Source organism: Larus michahellis, chromosome 10 (assembly GCF_964199755.1).
Source record: "Larus michahellis chromosome 10, bLarMic1.1, whole genome shotgun sequence".
Lineage (NCBI taxonomy): Eukaryota > Metazoa > Chordata > Aves > Charadriiformes > Laridae > Larus > Larus michahellis.
In genome coordinates, this window is record NC_133905.1 from 2,414,488 (window position 1) to 2,429,590 (window position 15,103).

The following is a 15,103-nucleotide window of genomic DNA, read 5'->3' on the forward strand; positions in this document are numbered from 1 at the left end:
TATTTGTCACTATTTATGAAAATCTAGAGGTATCTGTCATGTAATAAGAGAATCTAGCTAATCTCCTCTTTGGCAGTGCAGCAGTACTGTATTTCACAGTTAAAAAGCCAGAAGAGTAACAAAGCCCTTTGATCTTTTCACTCCTCTGTTATCCAATTCTATTACTAAGTTCTCCTACTAGCTTTTGAGTCTAAAGCAGAGGAAAAAATACATCAGCTGGTGCAACTTGCATGAGATCATTAGTTATCCAAGAGTCTTCATTGAACAGGAGTATGGTATATTTGCATTTTTTCTACACCTTTTTATTCTGCATTTAACATACATAGCATTCACAAGCAAAAAATTCTACTTACTTTTCATTTTGCTCTCTGTGATTTGCAACTATTCTGTCCATTAGCATTTTTGCGAAGGTGCTTGCGTTACTAGCCAAACCTTGCTTTAAATCCTCACAATTCAAACAAATCATAGGGAAATGAGCCTTCTCTGGTAAACTCAAGATTTCCTTCTTGAGGGTGAAGAACTCATCTATGAACTTCAGAAAAACATTACATTTTACACTTCAGAGCTGTTATTTAAATACTTGGCTGCATGAATAAGTATTACACATTGAAGAAAATAAATATTTTTCTTTTCTATTGACCACAGACTTTTAGGGGGAAAAAAAAAAAAGTTGTAGATTTGCAGGTAGACAAAATAATAGCTAGAGGCTAAGCACCTGTTATCCTCTGTTCCCTTCTTCTTATTGCTGTACGTATAGTAAAAATTATATATAAAATGTAGAATTAAAACTTACAGCAGTGTATTCATCAAAACTGTGTTCTTCTGCTTCAAATCTTTCTATCCGTGCCTGTGCAGTCCCATCTACAAGCCAGCCATACCTTTCAACTACAATTCAACAATGTTATATTAATATTATTATAACACACGTGCTGCACAGTAAAGCCCCTGTTTGAAAGAAGTAACACAGTTATTTAAACACTCTTCTACCACTCACCATAGTTTTCAAAATACTCCTTTGGACCTTCTAAGTTGTCTCTAATAGATTTTTTCAGTGTAGATGTAGCCCATACGATGACGTGATTAGGAAGCTCAGCGTCCAGAGTTGTAGTGCCTCCCATTAGCCAAGAACGTATTGTCTGGATGTTCTAATATAAGTGCAAGTTCTGATTACTTAAATTTTGAAAAGCAATGCAGGGATACATAGATTTTAAAAGTAAGCTGCAATCTGCAGAAGACACTGTATCAGAAAAGTATGAGACCCTAATTGTGACCAAGGCCAGGTGCTTCATACACACCTGGAACAACTCTTCCTGATTAAAAAATTTATCAGGAAACATGTAAAAGGAACAAAAAAAAATATCTAATCTTACATAAAATTAAATTCTATCCTATGTGCAAACACACCAAACTAAATCCAAAACACTTCTCTGAAAGTACCATCATGTATGATTAAAGGCCAACACTCAGTCCACAGGGATACACGTAAAGCCCCCAGAAAGGCTGTCTTCCCGGGAGTCACAGATCAGTTACTAAAACATAAACCTTTAGATTTTGTATATATTAGTTGTTAGGGATTTGAGGCCTTGCATTTTCTTAGGAAAAAAAAAAAAAAAAGGAATATCAACTGTAATATTCCTTGTCTTTCTCTGCAAGTTTATTGTAAATCATCACACTTTAACTAAGGTGCTAATTATATTTCTATTATATTCTAACTAGTCTTCTTTCCTGGGTAAATTTTCAGCCTGACTTCTATTTAATGAACAAGTAGACAATTAATTTGTAGACATTAATTTGTACACAGATTTGCAGATTAAAACAGCAAAATAAAAAAAACAGTAGCATGTGTACCTATTTTTCATGAACAAGGAATAATAAAATGAGTTTCAGAGCCTAGAGTTCCACAGGGCATCAAGATTCATGCTGTGACCTGCAGAATGCTCATGGAAAATACACACCCCTCAAGTTGCATTCTGCTTCCCATTACTATGGTAGTCAGAGTCCTAAATTACTAATATTTTCACATGCTTAACAACTTAGCATTTACATATTTAAATAAAGATAAAAGCACACCTGGAGAGTCTGTCCTATACGATTTACTATAAATAGAATTGCTTCTTCTAGGTCTTGGAAGCTTGGATAAAACTCCATTTTATTTTCATCAAGAGTCAATTCCATCTGAAATAACGGTAGACAATTTCTGTCTTCAGGATCAAAAAGTTTCACAAAAGCTTCAACTGTTCTTCTCAATAATTCTTTCAGCTAGGTAATAACACATATGTCCTATTAGTTGAAAGAACAGAAAGCCCCATCCTACTTTCCCTTCATTCAGTAAGCCAGGATTTCCATTAATTTTAGCACTTTTTGGCCTGATTCATGGATAACCAAAGGAGTGTGAATTCTTCTAATGACTTCAGTGGGCATTAGTCACAACCCTTAAAGGATGTAAACTAATGAACAAGTAAACAAACATTTCAGAAAAGCCCATGCAATTATTTTTGCTACAAATGCAAGTCTGTTACTAATACACATTTTAAAAATAAATGAAGTATCTGGAATGCACTTTCCTCTGACTTTTTCTTTAATATGAGACTGATTTGAGTAGACTATTGTTACATTATTTTTCTACAAAGTAAATAAAGGTTTAATCCTAAAAATTACTGCCTTTTCGAACTGCTGAACATATATATTCCCACTGATTATTATATTCTTAAATAGAACAATGTGAACAACAGATGCTTTACGTTAACTGGAAATTAAAGGATTTTTAATTTTCAGTAAACTAAGAACTTGAAAAACAATTATCTCGGTCTGAAATCAGTGATCTCATTTGAACGTTCTTGTGTTACTATTATTAGCAAACAAAACAACTGGAATTTACCAAAACAAAATTAACTGAGAAACACTTCATATAACTTCCATAATCAGGAAGAAAAAAAAAAAATTAACTCACAAACCCCTGCGGTATCATTTTCCACAGAAAAAAAAAATTGTGTTTGGAAATTTTGCAGAGATGGACTTTCAGTCTGTTTGTGTAAGTATGTTTGCTTTTGAGGGAGAGAGACCAGGTTTTGTTCATTTTGCTAATATATGACATGTAACTGTAGTGCCAAGACCAGTGATAGCAAGGGTCCTGAGAACACTGAGATACTTCCTTCTTTAAGCTAATTACATTCTAGTTGCTTGAACGAATACATTTTCTGTGTCTAAAAAACACAGAAGAACATAGAAGAAAAAGAAGCAGACAAGACCCTGTATTTATTTTAAGTGAAGGAAGTTAAAAATATTTAACACTTGGAATACTTTACTGGATTACATGCAACAGATGGCTAACAGTTAAATAATAAAAAAGGCCCCATATCATATTATATGCTGACTCATTAAAATTATCTAAATTTCACATTAAGTTTATCACAGAGAGGAAAGATTTTTACCTGATTAGACATAAGCATAGACACACAGTTATAAAAAGGGTCAACCTGATCCAACTTTACATCTTTCAATGCGTTCTCCTGGGTAAAGAGGCTGATAACTCTTTGATACCACGTATTCAATATCTTCTCTTCTGCTTTAGAACAACTTAGAGAGACATCAGTCTTTAAAGATTCACAGTCAACCGGCCCTTTCAATCTAAAAAAGAAAGTTACAGGCAACTTCATAAACAAAATTAAAAGGGAGTAAAGTAACCATAATCTATACCGTATTACAAACCCATTGTTTTTTAGCACAAAGCACAATGGGAATCTAAGCATCACTTCCATAGATTTAAATGAGGAAAAAAACACCCCAAACCCCAGGAAATAAAGAAGAGTTACCAGAAGAAATAATGAGGAAAAAGATTTTGAAAATTATGAAAATTAAAAGTTCCAAGATTAAAAATGAAATGCAACCAATGAAATCTAGCAAGAAATCTGATCTTTAGGGTTAGCATATGTTACGTGAAAGGGGCAAAGCGGTTTTGGCAGAAAATAAACCCCCTTGTGTTCTAACACTCCTCACCGAAGTGGGAGGCTAGGTGCGGCTAGGTTTAATTTCTGAGTGATGCCCAATTCAGCACTATCAGTCCAATCGCGTTTAATATGTATTAAACTATTATGATTTGGATACACTAGTAGTGGACTGCACCTTCAGTCTAGTCGTGCTCCTGAACTAGCACGGCCACTCTAGAGTCTTTGGTCGCATTCAATGAGAAACCGAAACAACTAGCTACTTAAACAATGCAGTTTGTTTAAACAACAGATATATAGGTTTTTAGGATTGCCGGCGATAAATACACTGTCTGCAAAGCATGTGCAAATGAAAGTATTGTTACATATACAAAACACACGACAAAGTTATAAATGATACAGCCTGGCTATAAATGTAGGAAAGAGATTCTCTAGCAAAATTTCTAAGTTTCCCGAGAAAGCACTCGGTATAATCTAAGTCTTACACACAGGCGTCCCTATGGGGGGGGAAGAAAGGCTCAGCCCACCAACTGATCCCTGAAGTCAGTGATGGAGTTCTTCACGATGGTGTCTTCCCTGATATCCCCCCTCTTTTGGGCTATTTTTATACTATTTGTTATCTTCAAGGTGGAGGTTGAGTGACTTTAGTTACACATACTTTTATTATGATTGGTGTAAAATTCTCTCGCTTCACAATTAAAGGTATAGTTTATGAGAAATTCAGGGCGCAGACTCAAGAAGGAGTGGTCGCACCTTGGAGGCGGGTAGCCTTCAGGATGGAGGTGTGTTTTGGTATTATAGTGACATTATAATGAGCAAAGTTCACACAAAGGACAGCATTTCATCAAAATTTGACAAAATGTTGGCTCCAGATAGCAAGCAGGCTGTTTTCTACCTCAGAAGCCTCTTGATTTTATACTTTTCCTTAACGTGTGAACTATGCTGTACTTTTGTATTTTTGGCCAATTTAGTAATTATTCCACAGCATAGAATTCCCTACAGATAGTAATACTACTAGAAGTCAATTTTTCAAATGCTGCTTCAACCACACTTCTGTGGGGATCATGGCAATAAGATTAAATAAATAATGAGGAGACCTTTACAGAATTAAAGGCAAAACATAAATCAAAAGGGCTGATACTACCAGCAATTTAAGTATCAATACAATATTTACACACAACAGAAGAAAAGTTAAATGTGTCATAACACAAAGTAACCTACTCAAAGAACATTAAATGACACATTGAAGAAGTTTATTATATAAAAATGCCTCTGATAAATAATAGAATTGAAGAAACTCTTCTTATCCAGCTTCAAAAACTTATACGGGTTAATAATTCACCAAAACAGACATTACCTGAAACTTGAGAAATCCACTATATAAAAGGTAGAGAATGCTGCACAACCAAAATCCAGTAGAGTTTTCATTGTGGGGTGGAGAATGTGCAAGTTGGAAAGCATTTGATTTTTTGCTTGGATAAAACTGTTATGCCATGGTGTAGAAAAATCCAGGCCTCTGAAAAAAACCCCAAAACCCACAACCACCAAAACAAACAAACAAAAAGTGAAGAGCCTCAAGCAATACTTGAATAAAACATTCTTATATATAGAAAGTAGTATTAAAAGCTTATTCCCTAACACGAATAGTTATTTAAGTGCCACACACATATCCACAATATGATACAGTGGAAGCCATAAAGATACTCTGTCAGATCAACCATGTTTTACAGTCCGGAGTATTTTCAGATCACCTGTTCTTCCTTGAAGCTCTTTCAATGTAAACTTCTGACTTCAACAACTGCTAACAGGAAGTATTTGTCATCAATATGTAGATGGCACACATTCTGGTGCTTCAGCAAATTGTACATTTTAGATAATTATATTCTGTCTACCTGAATTCCTCCTCTATTTTGGCAGAGCATAATACAAAGTCATATGAAACCTTGGCAACAGATGCAATTTCATCACGTTAAAGTATTGTACAATGCTGGTGACTGACAGTAAACTGCCCCAGACACACACATTTAATTCCACAGGTCACTGCAATATGACTTCGGTGTCTGGGCACTCAGAAGTCTCATTTACTCTATGTAACTTTAACAACAGTAATAAAACACTGTCAGTGCTAAAACTTTGCAAAGCATTCACATATAAGATGTTCAAATGTAAGATCATCTACAGACAGAAAAAAAAAAGTCTCATTAAGGGACCCCAGAATTAATAATGTGCCATAACTCTGTTCATGCAGCTCAACAAGAATTTTACTCAGGCAGCTGAGTGCGTTTTGCCAGTGGGTTATTTGCTAACATAATTTACTCACAGAGGTAATAAAGGCAAAGGTGCCTCCTCTTCATCTTCAAGTCCTTTTACATCTGGTTTAATAAGAACATTTCGCACTAAGAAAAAAAATAATAAATATGAACATTAGAAGAAAATTAAGCCATATTCAATAGGCACTGTACTTCCTAAGTCTTTCTTCAGGTTGAACCAAGCACATAGTAGGATGGAAAGGTAACTGTATCACCCAAGTATTCAATACACACTCTCCTAAAACTAACTCAAAATCATAGCTTTTGCTAAATATATATGTACAGATTCAGGTGGCTTAATTCCAATTCTGTCCCCTATTTATGAAGGTTTTCAGATAGACTAGTGTTTAAATAATTCTTTCTTTAGCTATTTCTTCACTTAGAGTGTGGTCAGTCACTGGAACAGGGTCCCCAGGGAAGTGGTCACAGCACCAAGCCTGTCAGAGTTCAAGGAGCATCTGGATGATGCCCTTAGTCGTCTGGTTTAGCGCTAGGCTGTCCTGCGAGGAGTGGGCAGTTGGATGATCCTTATGTGTCTCTTCCAACTTGAGATATTCTATAATTCTAAGTATTTATGGCAATTTTGTTTAATATAATTATAGTGGGATACTATAATTATCCCACTGATAACACTACGAAGAAGTTAGTCCCATGTTAAATTGTGTATTTTTTTAATCTGCCTTTTTTAAAAAGATCAGCCATCCACCAAAATGCTGACAAAATGTGTCTCAATTCCAGATTTCAGATACTATAAATGCAAATAAAAAAAGACATAACTTCAAGGGAATACACTTTCAAAATTCCAATTCATGACTCTTAAAGAAGTTTAAAAATCTAACTGAGTTGCATGAGTGATAGCTGAAAACAGCTAATTATCTTTGCAGATTTTTGTTGCAAACTTCCTCATGCATAGAAAGCAGGATGAGAAGACTTAGGGATGCACTTTTTGATGAACAGCTTTAAAAAAGCTGCTGTTCCTGAAGAGGCAAGAAAATTAAAAAAAAGAAAAAAGACTAGTACATAAAAAGTTTCTGCTTTCTTTAGTAGAAAACAGCTACACATTCTTGCATCAAATTCACTAAACAGGTTAAAGACGTAATGAAATAAGGTCATCAGCAATCAACCTTTTTCTCATGAAGTCTACAGCTGCCTTTGTTCTTGCTTGAACTATACCTTCGGCTGGTTAACTTTTTACTAGTCCAAATAAAATCAGCAAGGTTTGCCTTAAATGTTACAGCTAATACACATTTGATGAGGCAGCAAAAGATAAATCAGTGGTTAATTATAAAGATCAGGCCTGGCTGAAAGAACAATCTAGAAAAATTATTTTCAGACAGAGAACATGGAACAACTTATATAATATATATACATTAATATATTAATACATGCATTAATATATTAATATTAGTACTGTGTAGTTTATGGTACTTACCCATACATCTTTTCATGCTCATTTCATAATCCCTTATTATCTCTCCTAAAAGCTTTTCAGTTAACAGCTCTCTATCTTTGCCTTCCATAAGCGACTGTGGCACCAATGTGAGCACAGACATTAGCCACTGCTGCTGAATGGGAACCACCGGATTACTTTGCACACGCTTCTTCATAAAGAGATAGTTTGTCTGAAAGGACAATATTGTCAGGGTCTAATAATTGCCTTTGTAAATATTTTTGCATTAGGCTTGACAATCAAGTATTTTTTTATTCACCATTTCTTATACTTAACGACAGGTGACATAATCTAATCTTTTCAGTATTCACTGACTAGTACACTAAAAGCTGCTCTATGGTTGTTAAGATGGTCTCGCTGTCTCAGTGCTTAAATACAAAGTATGGCATTGCCCTCCGTTCTCTGCTGAAGTTTATGACTGACAATAAAACAGTTCAAGGTTCCTGTTATTGGTCTTTGGACAAACATTTATCTGGCAAAAAGTATGCACAAATAGGGCTTTTTTGGCCAAAGAAATACATATTTGTGCTTTTGAGTGATAGCTTTGTTATAAAACAAAAAGGGATACGAATCTCTCGTCTTCAGAATGAGTTTTCCTAATACCAGCTACGAAAAATAGATGTTCCCTTAAGCTACTTAATATAAATATTTCAGTGCTAATTTGAGTTTAAAGTGGCTCTCAGAAATAAAGTCTTATTTTAAAAGCCATACACAAATTCCAGGATTTGTACATGTTCTTCATATCAGGTGAACAATGTCAAAGACTACTTTATGTACAGGCAAAATACAATCTATGACCTCAACTGAAAAAATCCTGAAGCCAGTCGGAATTTTTTTCTAAGCAATGATCTTTAACTAAGGTTTAATCAAAACTTAAATTACTGATGGACATACTTTCTGTAATAGAAAGCCACTTTATTTCCATTGGACTACAAGAAAATATTCCTGTTTTGTTTCCTATTCCATTTTTCACCAACAAGACTCCTGAAAAAGCTTTTCATGTTTAACCACCATTAATTCCACATAACACACTCAACCCCTCTGAATAGAGACCATTCACTCTTCTGCTCTAAAAAAGCAGGAGAAAGAATTTAACTCACTCTTCGTTGTTTTTCCTCACTGTTCATCTGTATAAAAATGAACAGAAAATCATAATGTATTAAAAACAAACAAAAAATCAGAAATACAAAATTTAACAAACATTATTCCTAAATAAAGGCTTTATTCAGTAGCTATACAGGTATCGATTTCAATGGGACTACTTGAGCACATAAATACATTTATGAATTAATAAGGATTGAGATAAATATCTTTAAGTAAATACTAAGAAGTAAGACGCATAAATGCCCCAATAACAAAGAACAAAACAGGAAACAGTTAAAATATTAAAGAAGTACTTTCTTACAGTGGAAGGCAGTTCCGGGATAGGAGGTACAGGGTCTCTGTCATATTTTTCTTCCATGGATACACGATAGGCTTCTAAAGCTCGATCAATTCTAAAGTAAAACACAGGGCGAGAAGTGCAGAAAAACTACAAATAATATATTAAAAATAATGCTATAATTTTAATGGATGCAACCTGTTTTTTCATGTTTACCAACTCTTTGATCGCTAAAAGGTAAGGTTGCCTTTGCATATTCTGTCTTCTCTTATATAAGAGCGCCACATTTATCTTGGCCACAATCACAATCCGTAGGTGCCTTGATTCATCTCATCCAATTGCCCTGTTAGGATTATATCTTACTTCTCAACCAACTACAACAGGTTTTGTCCAACTGCATTATAAGAAAAAAAAGAAAAATGCACAGAACAAAACTCCTAAAGCTGTTTAAGACCAGCTCTTTTTTACTGCCTGTGGTTATAAATTGCTACATAACTGTCAGAAAACTTTTAATGGTTCCTGTTGGCGTGTCCTGCTGACCTTACACATTAAAACATTCCAGTCCATCCTTTTGGGATACACTCTGTACTTATCTTGCAAAGAATATTCCAGCCTTATCTCAATATATCTCAGCTAAAAACTCCCAAGTGTAAGTTAGACTGGCAATTTCAAGTATGCACTCAAATCATTACTTCATGGGACCTCATTTAAATGACAGTTCACTTTGTACAAAAAAAAAAATGTAAGTGAATCAATATTCCAGCAGAATATTCACTTTTTGTCAGATGGCTGGTCAGCAGCCATCCTACTGCACAGTAAGTTATCACTACAACATAGCTGACATTTTCAGCATACCAAACACCCGCATTCTAAAAACTGCACTCTGCTACTGCAGGTATCATTAAAAAGTCAGGATTTACTTTCCAAGAGCTAAAATTAAAAGACTTCTTGTTCGTTAGATTTCTATCAATACTTTAAAGGCTGTTATAAAATAAGGGAAACATTTATTTTTAACTTCGATATAGATTAACTGCTTTCTATAAGTGATTGTTGCTACCATTATTAAAAAAAAAAAAAGAGAAAGTAAAAAGGCAACCCTCCCTCATCTATCTTTGGTACAAATCAGATTCCCTTCTGTGATAAACTCTTCTTAGACTTTGTTCCTGCAACTTAGTTTCATACCACTGCCTAGCTCCAGTGAGGCCAACAATTTGGGACACACACAAGTATCTTTCAAAAAAAACTCAACCTGTAATACTTTGCCCCTTAAAAATTTAGGCACTAAAGTGGAACATCAATTGCATAAGAATTAGTTGAGTAACTGGTTACCATCACCAAATCTAGTCATAGCAAATGGAATCACTAAAAACCCACACCAACAAAAACAAAATTATTGATCTCAGTGACAATACTTAAAATGGGTTAAATTAAGACTATGTAGGTCTTTAATTTCCATTTCTTCTTCTGAAGGCCAAACAGTTTTTTTCTGAGCTTTTTAATCCTATCAAATACCATTAGACTTCCTTACCTTTTTAATTTTTTACATGAAAATACAAGTTGCTATAAATGTCATACTACTACTACAAACAATGCAACCTTAGCCCACATAATCCTCATGTTTATGCCAAGATAACCGACACATCTAGGGTTTCTTCAGTAAGCTCCTGAAAAGAATGCAGATATTTCAGGAATAAATTTCTATCAAAATAATAAAAGAAAAAAACCACTATTTTCTACTATACCTACAAAAATCACATGAAAGCAGCCTTTTCCTATTGTCTTTCCTCCCTTGCAAATGAAAATCTTGAAAGACAATTTAATGTGAATTTACCAATCGCATTGGCAGCTGTGCTCCTCTGATTGTGACACAGATCACCAAGCCCAGCAGCAAACACATTAAGATAGCGACAAAGAAGCCTGTTAGAAGTAGACCCATGTTTGGATCATTCCTACAAAAGCAACCAAGTAACCCAGACTGATTCTCTTTGAAAAAGGTTTTCATAAAGAGAAAGGATTTTTTTCAGTCTATCATAAACAACACTCAAAATGTGAAGGTCACTTTCTCCTCACAACTCACCCCAACAAGCATACGTCAACGAGATTTTGTGTATTGTAAAAAAAAAAAAAACCACCACTAGAGATTCCATCAAATGTTCTTCTATTATTAATGATTATAGATGGAAAGTGTTCAGCACTGCAACAGTGACATCAAAAACCTCTAAAATTAACAAACACCATTATTATTTCTCAGATGTCAAGTGTGCAATGTTTCTTTCATTTGAATTTCAACATTTATTGAATTATATGAAACTCACAGTAACTGATTAAGGATCTTTTGCTGTTCGTTGCATCTTCGGTATGTCAATAGTTTATTCTGTATTGGTGACATATCAGATGTGACTGATGAAGGTAAAACAATGGGAAGAAACAAAGTTCTCAAAATCTTTTTATGGGAAGGTGCTCCATCTGGGTGCGGCATCTAAAACCATAACAAAAACAAGGTTCTAGAATACAATTAATTCTGTCCAGAAAGCACTTTAACAGATGCATGTATTAAGTTGAATTTACATAAGACATAAAATGAGGTAGCCCCAGAGATTTCCACAATCTAAGTAAAAGTTTAACTTTCACAAAACAAAAAAATACTGTATGTGCTAAAATCGCAAAGTTCAACAGAAAGCACGTACATTCAAAGTCTAGAATAGTAAAAACTGATGGTACAGTTCTATTAACTCAAGATTAGAACATTGTATAAAAATAAAGTTCTTTAAGTGCTAATGTAGCAGCTGTACATAGCACAGAAGACACCAGAAAAGCAGCCTATTAAACCCCGCAGCAGACTGCACTCGATGCAGGCACATTTCCTGTTCTGACAGGGCCTGAGACAGGGTTGCTGTTCCTGTGGTTTCAGTAGGTGACTACTTACTCCTTTTTGTCTGGTCACCAAAAAAAAAAAAAAGTTACTGCCTCACTAAGACCACCCACGACAGATAACATGGAACAAATTTGGACGAGCATGGACCCTAAAGTTCTAAGGAAAAAAAAAAACATGCCCAAAGTATTCTTGATATTTGGTATTACTGCAAAGATAAAGCTACAGCGAATTTTCAATTACAAGATCCTAGAATTCTAATGAAGTGAGAGGCAGTCTTTAGGAAAAAAACCTATGATGACATCAACATAGACTTATAACTTTATCACAATGTCAAACAAGCGGGAGCAAAATTATGAGAAAATTATTCTTTAGACACTATATCACTGTTAAAAAGAGACAAAAAGTACAGGACATTATTGTAATAAATAGAATCATGTTTGTTAATCAAATCAGGCTTTCTTAAAGGCTGGTGAAAACTTACACTGTTTCGACTCTTCACATACTTAAAGGCCTAAATCACAGGCATCCGGTGTGCTGTCTGGGGCACTTTGACACCTCAAGGCCTAAATCACAGGCATCTGGTGTGTTTTAACACTTCAAAGGGAAGAGCTAAGTTGTGAGATAAGCTGGAAAGAGTCTCCCCAAGGACACCGATAAAGATGAGGAGCCTTCAGCCCCACGACCATCAGGAGGCGGGACAAGACCGACCCCCTAGCAACACGTCGCTCAGACACAGAATATACCAGGATTGACACATATACGGGAACCAGAAGAGTATATAATCAGCTACTTTCGGGAAGTGGGTGTGCGCCGTTGGCGGAGCAAAGACTCCCCGGCCGCCCAGCGCTGTTTTGCTTGCTGCCGCTTGCTTAATAAACTAATTTGATTAATTGGACTGGTTCCTGTCAATTATTGGGCCACAATCTATAACAATTATCAAAAATGCATTTCTATAAAAACAGCACCCTATTCTTCCTTTCATGTTTCTCAAAAAGAGTTAAGCTTATTTTCTATGTGCAAAATAGTCATTAGAAGTTCTATTCCATACATGGAAAGGTTAAGAAACTGCATGATCATCTTGTAAAAAGCAGTGTAAAACTGGAGACTATTCAGAAATAATTTTGTGATGCTGAAAGTCATGTGGTGAACTTAGCAGGCTGCTTTGAGGGCTCTATCTTTCATATAAAGATATATGCCATCAATGTATCTTGATAGTGACAGTGTTTTATGTATTTACCTAAGGCAGACCACAATTTCATTTCAACTGCCTGTCTGGAAATGTTTACCTGAGCTACCAGAACAAGTGCCTCTGTAAATACCAAGCAGGTGCTTAACAGTACTTTACTTTTCACGCTGCAGCTACTCTGGGCTCTCTAGATAACATTCACTTATGGTATGCCAAGGTGTGCATCTTCAGAAGGAAGACTAAATTGAGCAAAGACTAAACTAAGATTACTAAAACAAATGAGGCAAGCAAGTGTGGCTGAGGGGATGTGGATAAACCCTGGCTTATGGATGCAGATTCACAACGAAAAGGTGCCTTGTAGTTTGGTGGGGTGGACACAGGATTCAAGCTAAGCAGGTGGGAGTTTTGGTTGTGACCACAGTTGTGGGTAGTTGGGCTGTGCAACAGAGAAGTGGAGACAGGTTTGAAACAGGAATCCTAGAAAAACAGAAGAAAAAAAATACATATACAAAAAGTGTTACTAGGCTCAGATTCACTAACAGACTATCTCTCTGTAGTGGCTTAAGCATTGCCTGTGGCTGAGCATGGCTATCTCAAGAGGCTGATCGTAGGGTTCCCCTGGAAACGCAACACACAAACTCACAACTGCATTTCAACAGGTTCTGACAGGGGAGCAGAAAGCCAAAGCTACCTCCTAAATTAGTGGTATGTCCTAGAAACGAATCAAAACGGGTGGTAGTGCAGGCATCAAAATAAATACAGCTCAAACTAAATACATAAAGCTCAGCTGAAGCAAGCTCAGACGGTATAACGCTTTCCTGGCGGTCCCTCCTCCCAGCAGGGCCCGGGGACACAGCCCTGTGGGTGCGAAGAGAAGCGCAACACCAACCGCCGCCCCAGCCCCACGGAGAGCCGCCCCGCCGCCCACGCTGCCCTCACCTCTCCCGCGGTCCCGCGGGGAGCCGCCGGGCAGGACGGCGGCACGGAGGCTGTTCAGCACAACAGCGCGGTTGCCACGGCGCAGAGGGCGGGCAGCGACAAGGAGCGAGGCGCGGCTTCCCGACCTCGGGAGAGCGGGTCCTGTCGGTGGCCGTCCCGGCAGAGGCCTGCCCACCCACAGCCCCGGCGCCCTGCCCGCCCTGGCGCCATTTCCAGCGGACCGGTGGTTCGAGGCCACCTCAGCCAGGCGCACCCCAAGTCAGGGTCCGCACCCCTAACCCCCACCCCCGGGCATCACCCACCGCCCTGCTCGGCTCCCGACAAACACGGCAGTTTCACGGCCAGACCTTTCACCGTATCCCCCCAGCTCTCAGAGCAGACTTCGGTAATTAAGCAGCGCGCTGCCCTCACAGCGGAGCCGTGCCCTACCCGTAACACCGTGCACCTGCCCAAAACTGCATGCTCCTTCAACACCTATTTATTCACAGAAAGGGTTTTTGTTGCGCTTTGTACTTTCCAGACTAATGATATGCTCTCGTGACTAAAAAAGAAGCAGAGACCCGGGAAAAAAATCTTACCTTGAATTTCTGTTTGCCACAGGGCTCACTACAGCCTGAGCAAGTCAGCAAAGCCTCTCTGCTGCAGCGCTCTGCCTGCACAAAGCAGAGAAAAACCTTCTAGTTCCAGCCCACAGGAAGAATGCTTGAGAAATTACAATACCCTGGCACATCAGATAGCTGTTGCTAAGCTTCTACGTTTTATAGAACTATACATAGAAATTTTAAGACGTTTCAGAGATTTACTACCCACTTTTGACAGAGGCGTTTAAAATCCTAATTTCGTATCTATGTGGGCACAGCCCCACGCGCAGAGGCTGCAAAGAACATCAGCCGCAGGGAATTTTAGCTCCGTTTTCCAGAGTCTTGGGCACCTTCCTAGGACACTTTAGCAGCCCGGAACTATTCAGTTTGGAGTTTCAATCCAACCCCCTTGTCAGCCGGGCGCGAAAGCTTTCCTGA

General features: G+C 37.3%; 1 protein-coding gene across 4 annotated transcripts in view; it reads right to left on the reverse strand.

The window, feature by feature from the left end:
* The window catches only part of DNAH12 (dynein axonemal heavy chain 12), a 73,225-nt gene extending 58,163 nt beyond the window's left edge, over positions 1 to 15,062 (reverse strand). The window contains exons 1-13 of one of the 4 annotated variants that reach the window (XM_074602999.1): positions 14,895 to 15,062; positions 14,663 to 14,737; positions 11,400 to 11,563; positions 9,109 to 9,199; positions 8,804 to 8,830; positions 7,686 to 7,875; positions 6,265 to 6,340; positions 5,302 to 5,460; positions 3,432 to 3,627; positions 2,071 to 2,259; positions 995 to 1,145; positions 794 to 885; positions 354 to 532 (exon numbers count right to left, since the gene is read on the reverse strand). In XM_074602999.1, coding sequence (XP_074459100.1) covers positions 354 to 532; positions 794 to 885; positions 995 to 1,145; positions 2,071 to 2,259; positions 3,432 to 3,627; positions 5,302 to 5,460; positions 6,265 to 6,340; positions 7,686 to 7,875; positions 8,804 to 8,830; positions 9,109 to 9,199; positions 11,400 to 11,563 — 1,514 coding nt within the window. In that variant the 5' untranslated portion in view covers positions 14,663 to 14,737; positions 14,895 to 15,062. Of the gene's footprint in view, positions 1 to 353; positions 533 to 793; positions 886 to 994; positions 1,146 to 2,070; positions 2,260 to 3,431; positions 3,628 to 5,301; positions 5,461 to 6,264; positions 6,341 to 7,685; positions 7,876 to 8,803; positions 8,831 to 9,108; positions 9,200 to 11,399; positions 11,564 to 14,084; positions 14,177 to 14,662; positions 14,840 to 14,894 lie in introns of those variants that run through there. The other 3 variants (XM_074603000.1, XM_074603001.1, XM_074603002.1) reach the window with 3 other exon arrangements.
* Positions 15,063 to 15,103: the final 41 nt, after the last annotated feature.